The following is a 13,613-nucleotide window of genomic DNA, read 5'->3' as shown; positions in this document are numbered from 1 at the left end:
TTCTCTTCCATACAATATTTATGTCCTTGTTTCATTTACTTTATAACTATGCGACAAAACACTGGAACATGATGGAATTTTGCTTCTTTTCTTTTTTTTTTAATATTTAATTATTTATTGGACAGACAGAGATCACAAGGAGGCAGAGAGGCAGGCAGAGAGAGAGGAGGAAGCAGGCTCCCCGCTGAAGCAGAGAGCCCGACGTGGGGCTCGATCCCAGGACCCTGGGAACATGACCCGAGCCAAGGGCAGAGGCTTTAACCCACTGAGCCACCCAGGCCGCCCCTTGCTTATTTTCTTTAGGATAGAATAACCACATAGATTGCCAACAGTCTCAGGTCACATTTGAAAATGGAAAGGGATGTTATTAATAATCATGCCAGAAGAATGAGCATAGACCAGGACAATCATGGGCAGCACGGGACCCATGGGCACTCTCTCTATAGTTGCCCACTCTTCATCTAGGTGCCCCATACTGATGGCCCAGATTACATACTGTATGGCATAGCAGGCGTTTGCCAGCCCTACTCCAGCCGCCAGACCGCGAAGCTCAGCCAACTCTTTGTCTTCGTTTATGAGACCTGTCAGCCCTTCTCTGGGAGTTTTTTGACTTTTTAATTTTCTGTGCCACACTATAAAGAGAAGAGAACATAGTTTACAAAACAAAACATTGCTTTTTTTTCTTCAGGAAATGTTAACACTTTAAATGTTTACATATAAGAACACCATGGGTAGAATCACAGAATTTGTTTGAAAACTCTGTCCATAATAGAAAAACTAATTAAATCAGGTCCAAAGACTTTTAAAAACTCATAACTTATACCACGTAACTTCTTATTTCACATCTCAAACCAAAGCTTTATGCATTTCTTATTGCTGTTATAAACGAATTGAAGAATCTTAATATCAGAATTTATTTCTTGAAACCACCTTTATAGTCAACATAAACCAAAATAAATTTGCATTATAAATATTAAATAATTATTTGCATTATAATTAAATCACAAATTTATTTCTGAGTCCAGGTCTGTCCACATTCTACTCTTATAGGCGACCTGAGGAATGCTTTCAATTATAATGGCATGCATTTTTTTTAAATGCAGAGTACAAGAATTTATACCATTGTTGTTCATGCACACATATCCAAGCCTACAGAAAAACTTTTAGAATGAAACCCACCAAATGTTAGTAGTGGTCCTCTCAGTTGTGAAATCATGGATGATTTATATTGTCTTCTTCATACAATGAGCAAATACTATTTTCCTCATCATAAAAATAAGCAGTTTTTGGAAGATTAAAATACAATTATGTCATAGGATCAACTGTCTATACTAGAAATTGGTTCAGGAGTTGAAAACAGCAAGGATGTTTTTTAAGATGATCATTAAAATTTGAATTTTATCCCATGGTAGCCTTTATATCCAACAGGTTAGCATTTAATTCAAGTGAAATTCCACCTGAGGGACCACGCAGGGAAAGATTTTAAATACATTTGCTAACGTAATTTTTCAAACCTGAAAGCTGTCCCTACTGCTTTTCATTTTTTTAAAAGCCCATTCTGGCCCCCGGCCCCCGTGATCCCTTCTGAGACCCTGACAGTCTGCTGATCTCTCAGTTCTCAATGTCTAAGACCAAGTGTAGCTCTCAGTCTGCATTTCTACCATAGTGCCCGGCACATGTCATGTTCTATATTGCCTTCTATATCCCACTATTTATTTTTTCACACAGGTACATCTTACCTCCCTCATTAAATGGCAAGCTGCCAAGGTCAGCAATTGTATGTTACAGCTTCATACTTCCCTCTGCTCCCAGCAGGCGGCTAATACTGCCTGTTAGATGTGACCACTCACCAAAGCTAAGGCTGTCGGTGTTTATTTTTAAATCATTGTTTCAATTGTATATATATATAAGTACCACTGCTGAGAGCCCCAGAGCAATACAAATATGTTTAAACAACTGTTTTTCCTTATTTTAATAAGCTCAATCTTTTCTCATGCACTCACCCACTCCTACTAGTAAAACCACATGCACTGCTCCTAAAGGCAAAGAAGCAAATCAGCTTAGCTGTACTAAAAAATTCGTTAAGTTCCAAATGGAATAAAGACCTTTAAATCCTGAGAAAGTCAGATATCCATAGGATGTCTTGAAAGCACAACATGTTGTCTGAAATTATCTCATGCTCACCCACTAGAGTGACAGGTTTGAACAACGGTGATGTACACGTAGGCAAGCAAAGGTCAGATGAAAGATTCTTCATGTAATTCTCCTTCCCAGTAGGAAAGCAGACATGCAGTCAAGCCTATATGCCAACTGCCAAATATACTGCAGTGATACGTGTCATTCTGGAGGGGCTGGCTTAGTGGCACAAACATCAGCTGTGCGATACTTAGACTCCCTGGAACCACAGGTTAAGATCCTGGCAGAGTCAGCTGAAATTTTTAGCTTTCCAAGTTAACTGAAGGACTTCCAGATATCATCTGGGTGGAATCCGTGACAAGAAATCTGAATTCAAGTTTCAGTGTGCTGTCTGATAGTTTACAACTCCGATCCGTTTGGGGAAAGAATAAAGATTTAGACTACTTAGTAAAATACTGGCTTTCTTTATCCTAAGAGAGCTTAGCTTTATGTTTGTAACTTTTCCTTAAACTTTTCCTTCTAACTTTCCCTTCTATATGAAAAAAACAGACCACAATTTCCTAAATATGTACTTGAGTATTCTTTTCTGGTAAATATCACGTCTTTCTTTCTTTCTTTTTTCTTTCTTTCTTTCTTTCTTTCTTTCTTTCTTTCTTTCAATATTATATTTATTTATCTGAAAGAGAGAGAGAGAGACATTGAGAGGGAGAAAGGCCAGAGGGAGAAGCAGACTCCCCACTGAGGGGGGAACCCAATGTGGGGACTCAATCCTGAGACTCCAGGATCATGACCCGAGCTGAAGGCAAATGCTTAACTGACTGAGCCACTCAGGCAAGCTATCATGTCTTTTTCATAATGTTTTTGTATGTCAGGGACTCATAATATCAGTAAGTGATAGGATGACCAAATACTTTATAATGCAAACCAGGACATTTGGGGCACTGAAAATCCTACTAATGTTTATACTGAAACAACAGGAATGAACTGGGATGTATGATCACCAAAATAACCCTATAGCCCAATATTTGGCCCCAATATTTCTGGAGTTGTCACTGTATTTTCTCATTAAAATAAATCTTAAAAAGAAAAAAGACTTCTAGGACCTGCACACTAGTATAAAATGAAGATTATGAAATAGCTACCTTTTTATCTACCTAACAAATACTTCTGCTTTCCTGGACATTATAAATGAGCAAGGATTTGAAATAAGCAAGTCAGATGTCTGAAAGCGAGAATAGACCCTACAAGCCAGAGATGGGTCATCTGCAAGAGAGGAACCCTGCTTCTTCCTAACCAGTCTGTCTACCTGCCTAGAGACCCAAGCTATCCCAACCAAGGACTTTCACTGGTCTCCTATTAACCCTACATTTTTTTTTAACATCTGGAGTTATTTTTCTTTTATTTATTTTCAACTATAAGGCAATCTGAAACAAATACTGGTTTAAAGAAAGCTAAAAGTTGGTGCCTTTGTAATTAGTTTTATACCAGTTTTATACAAATATACCCTCAGGTGTAAATACAGATTATATTTTTCATAAAATAGTTACTCTACGATCTGAAAACAATTCACAGAAGTTAGTGCTTATGAAAGTAGAGCCAAAGGTAACTGTGAAATTTGTGCATCTATTTCATGTGGAAGGTTAAATACACTAAGTAATATCAACTAATGTGATCAAGGTTATTACCTGTATTTTTTACAGCTATTATACTTACCAAAGACCACTGGGATTATAACAACCATAAATATTCCAATTATAATAGTAAGTACAATGCTTGTTTCCGGTATCCAAAAACCATCTAATAAAATAAATGAAAAAAAGTTAATTTTCAGAATAAAGCTAGGTATTTTCAGGGGTATGCCAGATGTGCCTGAACTAGCTCCTACCAGATTTTCGCAAGCCAGTTGTTACACCAATGGTAGTTTGAAATCACCCACAGCAAAAATGTTTAACCCCACAGGAAATCAAAGTCAAGGTTTAGATGGGTTTGGTTTTCCAAAGAGCTGGCTTACCAATACACTATTGTGAACCACCCAGGTTTTACTTCAAAATAGCTGAGGAAACATGCTTAATCTTTTTAAAGAATTTGGAACAAAGACATATCCATCTTCATATATAATCAGGGTTATTATTTCTTCCATGATATCTTGATATACCTTCAGTTCTATGAGTATTAAACATAGAAACATGGTACCTTCTCTTGGGTAGTCTCAATTGAGGAGAAAGCAAACATGGAGGGCAGAGCTCAGCAAACCATGGCATGTGGGCCAAGTCTAGCCACAGTCTGATTTCTACTGCCCCTGAGCTAAGAATGATTTTTAACTATTTAAAGTATTATTTGAAGCAGCAGCAGCAGCAGCTACAGATATCAGATGTAGTCTGCAAAACTTAAAATATTAACAATTTGGGGTTTCCTTCAGAAAAAAAATGCTGAACTTTTATCCAGATAATTATAATACAAATAAGAATGATACAAATATTACATAGAATAATATAGGCTGTGTGTATGTAAAATGCTATAATTCATCTTGCTTAAGGAGCATTAGTTAAGCGTCAGCTGTGGGCTCATTTAAGTCAGGCCTTGAAGGATGCCACAAATCTCAGTTGACAGAAAGTGAGAGAAAGAAAAACCCAGTTGAGGGGTGAATAGCAGGTGGTGGGAGCCCACATGCTAGGCGGAGGGAGGCAAAAGCTAAAGACCTAGTGTCATGAAAAGCTTTTTACCAGTCTGATATGGCTATAGCATAGAGATAGATGTTAGAAACAATGAACCGCAATTGGAGGACAAATCATGGAGGGCCTTAAGTGCCACATAGAAGTTTGCTCTTGATACTGAAGGCAGCTAATGGAGATCCATTTCAGGGATTTCAGAGAAGGGGTTAAGTAATCCAGCTTGTGCTTCAGCTAGATCAACTGTCAGCAGTGTGATTAAGCCAAGAGCACAGGCAAGAAATGATAACCTAAATGAGGAAAGCCAAGGTGGGAATAAGAAGAGGAACACTCAACAGACCGAAATCAAGATGGTACATCAACAAAACTTGGTGCCCAAGTAGAGGGAGAAATTAAATATTGAGATTTCTAACCTATATGATTAGACAGATGATTTTTCATAATCTAAAATGGGATACAGAGTGGAAGATGTAGAAAGCATCATTTTAGTCCAGTTGTGTAGAATATTTGAGTATGGGGAGCAGGAACATAAGACTGGATCCAGACCAGACTGTGGACAGCCTGGGAAGCCTATCCAGAAGCATGGACTTGAGGCTCTGGGCATTAAGAAGTAGCTGATCATTGCTAAGGAGAAAAATGACATAAGGATGCTGATGTTTTAGGAAGATCACATCAGATGAAATGAATAGTTCCATAGTCTGGATGATATACACTGTCATCCAATTTATTTCTAATGTTAAGAATTGACTTATCTTTATCTCTAAACCTTTCTGCTATCAGTTAGTATACAGACAGACATGGTAACATACCTCCAACTAATACAATATTCTCACTGATTCCACTGTAGTCACCAAATCCCAGATTATTTGCAGCTACTACTCTGAACTGAAATGTTCCTTTCAGGTTTTTGGTCTTCCACAGGCAAATATTACTGCAGGATCCATTAAATGCCATCTTCCACATTAAATTCTGCTTCCGTGAATCATTTGAAATGCCCTTTCTACAAAAAAAAAGAGCAAAAATGTAAATATAAAAAATATGAGATAATATATGTGTTATTTCTAGATGCTCACATATCATTTCAATGACAAAATTCCAGAGCATCTCTTAGGGCACACTTTACCCTTGATCTCATTTCTCTCATGTGGTTTGGCTACAGAGCACAGCATAACCTCATAAAGTCATTCTGGTAATGCATGAGAGCCAACCAACTCAGCCCATCAGGAAAATAACAAATAATCAATGGCCAAGACAAAGCTAAAGAGGTTTCTTCCCACTATTAGAATGTGTAAATTTTATTCAGAATTTCAAACACATGGGACAATTAGCCCATAGTTCCCAACCTGAAATTCTTTTTTTTTTTTTTTTTTTTTTTTTAAAGATTTTATTTATTTATTTGACAGAGAGAAATCACAAGTAGATGGAGAAGCAGGCAGAGAGAGAGAGAGAGAGGGAAGCAGGCTCCCTGCTGAGCAGAAAGCCCGATGCGGGACTCGATCCCAGGACCCTGAGATCATGACCTGAGCCGAAGGCAGCGGCTTAACCCACTGAGCCACCCAGGCGCCCCTGAAATTCTTTTTTAATGTTTTCTTAATTCTCAGTCTCTTAGGCCATCTATAGCTTATGTATACTACAGCTGGATAAAATAAAATACAGGACATGAAACTGATAAAGAAGGTATAATAGTTGGACTACCAAAATTATCCTTATTCCGGAGATTCCAAGGTGTATTGCTTCCATTTGTATTGGTCTACATGCCACCTCACGTCAACCCACATTATTCTTTATATGAAGCATAAAAAGAGTATAAGAGTGGGGCTCGAAAGATGTAAATGGAATGGCTTTTAATGGAATCATAAACTGAAGGAAAGCTCGAGGCCTTCCAATTACCTCCTCTCTGACACTGAAGAACTTTTCAAAGTCTGGGACTTTTCAGACAACAACATTTTTAGGACTTGGTACCTACCCACAGTAGGTTTAAGGAGAGCTAGTTCTACTCCTACCAACTGAGTGGTCACCTGAAAGGGATGGAAAGGCTCAGCCTTTGAAGAACAGGGAATGGGCAGGAACATCCAGAGGACCAAGACAGCAGAGTTGCTCACAACCGTTACCAGGAGCTCAGTGTCCTAGGGACCATTCTGCATAAGACTCTTTATACAATGTTTTTGTATATTTTGTGAAGTCTTGTGTTAGGCATTGGCACTTCCATTGTTCAACCCAAACAACTCTGATTCAAAAGAAAGAGACCCTTAAAAATGTATAAAATGGCTCTTCACAGTGACCAGCCAGAGAGAAAGAATTCTGACACTGGTTGAGCATCTTCTGTTTACAACCCACCATAGTGGTGGTGCTTTTCGCTTTGTTTCATTTCATTGAGTTTTCACAACAACCTAAGGAGGTAAACGCCATTGTCCCATTTTACAGATGGGAAAACTTTAGTTCAAAAAAAGAATAAACAAGTATTTAAATGTGTGGGCCCTGTGTTGAATAATGTCCCCCCAAAAGTCATGCCTACCCAGACTTGGTGAATGTGACCTTGTTTGGAAATAAGAGATTTTTAGATGTAATCAAGTGACGATGAGGTCACACTGGATTAGAGTAGGCTTAAATCCAAGACCCGTGCCTTCTTGAGAAGAGAGAAATTCAGGCACAAATACACCCAGAGAACACCAGGTGATGATAGAGCCAGAGACTGATGTGATACATCTACAAGGAATACCAAGGATTGCTGGAAAAGTCTGGATCCCCGGAGGCTAAGAAAAAGCAAGGGAGGATTCTTCCCTAGAACCTTCGGAAGGACCATGGTCCTACTGATAACTTGATTTCAGACTTCAAGTCTACAGAACTGTGAGAGAATAAATGTCTGTTGTTTTAAGCCATCCAGTTGGTGGTACTTTCTCATGGCAGTCTTCAGACACTAAAACAGTCTGTCCAGCTCCCAAGTTCACACACTTTTACTACCGTTCCCCCTGTGCCATCAGCAATAACTTGGGTATACCAGTATTCTGACTGAAGATGGAACTTTGAGATACCAAAGGTCTAGCAATTCATTCCATTATCCCATCATCCTTGTCCTGACAGTAGAGGCTTAGAACAAGAAAATGCAAAAAAGGTATGGCACTATGGGCTTAAGGAATCAATGAAGGAAACATGCTTAAAGTGTCCTAGCAAGACAGTGATGTTGATGGGCTGGTGAATATAATTATAGGCACAGACCACCAAGATGATTCAGTAGACTAGAATGTATTTGACTCTGTGTAAAAACAGTAATAGGAATTTCAAAGAGGTTTCAGTTAGAAATGCAGCCAAGGTAACTCTCTACCATGTGCAGGAAAATTTGTTAAGGTTATGGGAGTACCAGAGAAAGATGAAGCAAAAATAGATCTAATGCTCAAGTTGCCAGGACTATAATTATGGAAGTGACTTTTGTCCTTGGAGATTCTTAAAAGATAGCTTCATAGACCTGTGAGGGGAGTGTCTGCGAAATTTGGAATTCTCCCCTCAAGCTGGCATGAAATCTGTCCCTCTAAGCCAGTTCCCATTTACAGAGCTCCCCATACTGGCCAGCTTTGGGGTTGCTTATGTTCATCGGCTGCAGGGTTCTCATAAAAGGCACATGTTCAGACTCTTGGGAGCACACTGCGAACTGTAATCTTCACAATGGACGAAGAATCCTGTGGGACCTCTACAGGTCAGACCATTTCAGACCTTGACCTGTTTGTACATTCTGAAAATACCTAGTTCACTGCCAGTTCTCACTAGACATTATTCATCTTGCTAAAACAAATCATCATCAGAAATTCACACGCATACCATCATCTCATATCGAACATCAGCTCAGCTTCTTGAACGGAATAGATATTAATGTTAACTGCATGTGCCAATGACTGGATTATTTCCATAAAGTTCTGACAAGTAGTTGCAGATTTCCAAGAACAATGATGTGATCTGCCTTGTAATTGGAGTACCAAGGCAGAGAACATAACGGTGCCCTCGAGGTCCTTCAACTAAAGATCCTTCATATTTACTTATAAATACACATTCATAAATACAGTTAATTTCAATCTAATAATACCTTATAATTAACTGCTTATTCTTTGTAGTTTACAAAGAACTTTGGCTAACAGACATACCTGATCTCAAGGATATAGTACACAAGCCGGCTTCCATTATCTTCGGCTTTTTCCCACTGTATTGAATCTTTGCTCCCTTCTAATACTTTTGGAATGCCTGGTTTACTTGGGACTCCAGCTTTGGAAACATAAGAAAATACTGACTAATAAGTCAGAAGTATAATATATTCTGCATTGCATCTTTCTATAAAATACTTTTCCAAAGAGGAAAGCCAAATACATTAAAGAAATATTCAAAAATATTCTCATATGATTGTGTATTTTTAAATGAGTATCTGAAGTTTTTACAAGTGATGGATTAGATGGATTCTAGCTCACCACAAAATAAATGATGCAAAGAAACTACTGTAAATTTGGAAGAATTTTTTCCTTGATTCTATAGGGATCCACTTACAGGGATCACTAATTGACATTCTTTTGGATTTTTATTTTATTTTTATCTAGAAGATAGCAGTCAGTGAATAAATATATGTTGAACACTCAGTAACACTGTTTTCATTTCATTCTCACTGCAGAATGTCACAGCCAGACACAAAGTAGAGGATACTGAAAGATAAAATAATCTTGCCCAGTTTAGGGTTCTACAAGACCAGGTCAGTATTACCTCGTTAATGCCTGTAAGGACTCCTGGTTCTTTTCAGGTTCTTCACTCAAGCTCTAGAAATAGTAATTTACACCATTTAAAAAAAAAAAAAGGTTAACCTCTAGGATTGGTGAAAGAAGTGGTAAGAGAGGCATTGAGAAACTTACAGGAGTCTTTTTTTTTTTTTTTTTTTTTTTTTTAATACTGAGGCTGTTAGGACTTACCTTTTGTCTTAAAGCTTTCTGGGAGTGAGGTGCTGTTTTCTCCTGTCCTGTAAACCACCACTACACGGACAGCATAAGATGTGTAAGGCTGTAGATCTGTGATGTTACACACATAATCTGGGCCTTGGATGCATGAAGCATTAACACGGGAGAACTCATTGTCCTTCCACTGGAAAAAGAAGTAATATTTTTTGTTTCTTTAAGAAAACAACATAGAAATTCACAAGTCTATGGCAAGCCATTAAAAACTTAAATCAAATATTTTTCTGTTAAAAAAGAAGAGCTTCTCTAGGAATGTTTGATCTCAAACATTATCTCTACCACTGACAGCCATTTTATGTTTTTATGGGCGTTTTTTTGGTTTTGTGTTTCTGCTTTTGTGACAAGCTATAACTGACTTGAAGGACAGTTCTTAGGATGAGTCCAATGTAAGACATGAACCTCTTACTATATATATTCATTATGGAAGACTCGAAGCTTATCTTTTTGTTATTCCTAATGGCAGATACCTGCCTTAAATCAGGATAGCTGAGAACACAAATTCACAGCTGAGGGACCATGATGGATCAGAGCGATGATATTTTCAATTCTGTGTATTTGCTAATTAATAATGTATTTTCAAATTAATAATATTTTTACATATTTTGATTCTTTCAAGAGGTTCACCGTGACTTATAAATGAAAACGTTTAGTTTCTTCCTCCAAATCCCCTTTCAGACCTCTAACCAGCTTTCCTTATGGTTATACATACAAAGCCCCGTTCCCAAAAAGAAGGAAATTTCTGTCCATCATCATTCGGCTACCAAGTAGCAAGGTTAGAAGTTAAATTTAGGAAATCTTACTTCCATTCCACTGTAGACACCAGGTCTCTATTTATAACTATCTTACACTTGCTTTGTGCATGGCTTTTTAAAAATCTGTGTATTTGGACCCTTGGTATCTTATTTGAAAATGGAGATTTTTTTTTTCAGTGTATGAGTACGGAAAGACAGAGAGGATATGGCATTTTGTCAAGGGTTCTTAGCGTATTTTCTCCAGTAGAGTTTCCTAAGAAGGTCAGTTTCCATAAATAAACCTTGCTTTACATCTCGTTTTTCATTTCACGCTCACAAGGTCACATCATTTCATTGGATGGACACTTTATATTAGTTTCTATCCAATAAGGAATGATTTCTACAGCACCTTCAGAAAGTAGACCACCTTGTTACAAAAAGAAAGAGGCAAAGGGTGGTTGGAAAGAGTGGGAAAAAAGACAGAAATGCTGATGTCTGAGCCATTGCCTGCTAAATTCATAAATGGACCAATCCCACTACGACATACAGGCTTTAGAAACAGATGCATTGGGTCCATAATATTTACTCTGAACCATGGGAAAAAGAGACAGAGAGAGAAACAAAAAACAACAGAGATAAATATTGATTCCTGGCTCAAAAATTTTAGCCCTTTGTGGTCCTGGCTCCTTAATAATCTGCTGTAGAAACTATCATAAGTGAATAGTCTAGATGGCCCAACATTCCATACCACCCAGAAATGATCAAAGCTCCTTGGAAGGTCAGATGTGTGACCAAGGGTTCTGCTGGAAAACTGTCGAGTACTGGCCTCACCACAGCAATGAATGTTCTGGGCAGACCACCAACTTGGAGAGGAGCCACAGCTACCCCAGTAAATCACAAGGGAGTCAGGACCTTCCATTTGTCAGAGGCCAACAAGTGCAGGGGTGATTTTCAATACCACAGAGGGATTTTCAAATTATTTGGGCGGGGGTGTGGAGGAAATGGTGCAGACTATCATGTCTCAGAGAATGGAACTTCAAAAATGTTTGGTTCTGGTAAGAATTTTCCTGGACAGTTGAGAAAAACTCAACTTTTAATGGCTTTCATGCAAATAATTTACCAAAGTGAAACTACTTGTTTCTCCTCAATCTTAAATTAAATATGTTCTTCTATACACTGTTGTGATTAAAAAAAATATATAACTGTGGAATTTAAGAACTAGGTAGAAATTTAGCCATGTGGTCTAATTCCTTCATTTTCCATAGAAGGACATTTTAACAACAAAGATGAAAACAGGAAGTTTATCCTTCTGTTTTCTTTCCTAAAAATTATTTTTAAAAACTATTAATCAAAAAAATACACATTCACCCTTACCTCTCACCCCTCAGAGTTTCAGTTTGGAGTTAGAGGATCACTCCTAGTTGTCTTATCATTATGAGGTAGGTTCAAGTTACTCAAAAGATACAGAACTTTCTGACTAGATGTACTCATCATCCCTCTCAGAACACAGCCTTCCACTGGGCTCAGCAGTTAGTGCTGGTACCAGGTCATACTGTATCCTACACCCTCAGCTTCATAATTTTCTAAGTGGTAGGTTCTTCAGCAAATGCAGAGGAAGTTTTGAAATAAAAAGCACTGCATGAAAGTCACAAGGACTGAACCAAGCAGGCTCAGTCCCAAAACCAGGACCAGTTTGGTCCTGGTCCCAAACTTTGAGGAGTGGGTTGGGTGCCTTAGTGACTCATATTCCTTCCATGGACAGCACCCAAGTAGGACTGGTGTAGGATGAGTCAGCCCCCAGGGCTCTTCCCTGCCTGGCTTGTGATTTCTGACTCATATAGCACTTGTCTGGTTCTCCGACTTCTCATCGGTAGAAGGAGGGGCTTAGGGTCACCAACTGTAAGGCTTTTCCCCATCTTCTTTCTTTGACATACATAAAAACTTTATGTAAACTACATCCCCCACCTTGCCTTTAAACTGAAGTGCATTGAGCTTACTTCAACAGATGTCCAGAAAAAGGTGATCCTCCAATTTAATTGCATTTTTATAAGATGACCGTTTTTTAAATCGGCAACAAATCATCGTAAACATGCTCAATGGAAAAAGTCCAACTAAACTATGGCCATTGGTTTTGTCAATTTGACATTCACAGCTGTTACACAGTTTTCACAGATTTTATCTAAAGGGTACAAGATCATAGAAAATATCTTACAGGGGCACCTGGTGGCTCAGTGGGTTAAACCTCTGCCTTCAGCTCAGGTCATGATCCCAGGGATCAAGCGCGTATCAGGCTCTCTACTCAGCGGGGAGCCTGCTTTCTCCTTTCTCTCTGCCTGCCTCTCTGTCTACTTGTGATCTCTGTCTGTCAGATAAATAAATAAAATCTTTTAAAAAAATATCTTTACATACTAAAATTTTAAAACATCCAGAAGAGCAACTCCATTTGTTTTTTTTAAAAAACGAGGCCATGACTATACTGCTTCATTTTTGTTACAACTGAACAAAGGATTCCTAACCAATCTTTGCAAATATGGACACACAAAATACATACTGCTGAAAATGAAATGTAGCAATTATTTAAAATAATCCATTTTAAGTGTGGCAATATGAAAGTCAGCATAGACTTTCCCGAGCAGTGAATTAATCAGATTAATTGATGCTTTCAAATTCAGTGGGTATTTTTAAATTGGACAAAGCATGAAGATTTGGGGATGAAGAACCATTTAAAGTTTATCACCCAAGATAAAACTAGTTTAGAATAAACTCATTTAATATTTTATTTCTCTCCTGTTGCTACACAGCCCTTAAATGACAGAAAGAACATTTCTAAACAAGGTTTTGGGTGTTGTTTGTTTGCTTGTTTGTTTCTTTTATTTTTTTTTTCATAGAAAACACCAAATTGCTATGGACTTTAAGCTGGACAGCCACGCTGATGATATCTAAACTAAGCGAAATATTATGAAAACCAGTAAAACATAGTTTATACCCTTTTCCATGGAGCCTTTTAAGAGCAAACTAATCTCTCTGGAAATCGTTTCCATCAGAAATGAGTCTACATAGCTTCTGTATATGGTAAACCTAAATCAGTGAATATT

The 13,613-nt window shown here is 38.0% G+C and overlaps 1 protein-coding gene across 2 annotated transcripts in view; it reads right to left on the bottom strand.

Moving 5' to 3' along the window:
* The window catches only part of ROS1 (ROS proto-oncogene 1, receptor tyrosine kinase), a 113,291-nt gene that overhangs the window by 27,640 nt on the left and 72,038 nt on the right, over positions 1 to 13,613 (bottom strand). For both annotated transcript variants that reach the window (XM_013063073.2, XM_013063082.2), the window contains 5 exons: positions 9,746 to 9,914; positions 8,939 to 9,056; positions 5,615 to 5,805; positions 3,850 to 3,933; positions 497 to 632 (listed from right to left, as the gene is read on the bottom strand). In XM_013063073.2, coding sequence (XP_012918527.1) covers positions 497 to 632; positions 3,850 to 3,933; positions 5,615 to 5,805; positions 8,939 to 9,056; positions 9,746 to 9,914 — 698 coding nt within the window. The remainder of the gene's footprint in view (positions 1 to 496; positions 633 to 3,849; positions 3,934 to 5,614; positions 5,806 to 8,938; positions 9,057 to 9,745; positions 9,915 to 13,613) is intronic.

The sequence above is a fragment of the Mustela putorius genome, unplaced genomic scaffold (genome assembly GCF_011764305.1).
Source record: "Mustela putorius furo isolate JIRA1106 unplaced genomic scaffold, ASM1176430v1.1 tig00003983_pilon_pilon_pilon, whole genome shotgun sequence".
In the NCBI taxonomy this organism is placed as follows: domain Eukaryota; kingdom Metazoa; phylum Chordata; class Mammalia; order Carnivora; family Mustelidae; genus Mustela; species Mustela putorius.
This window is presented reverse-complemented; position numbering and strand designations above follow the sequence as displayed.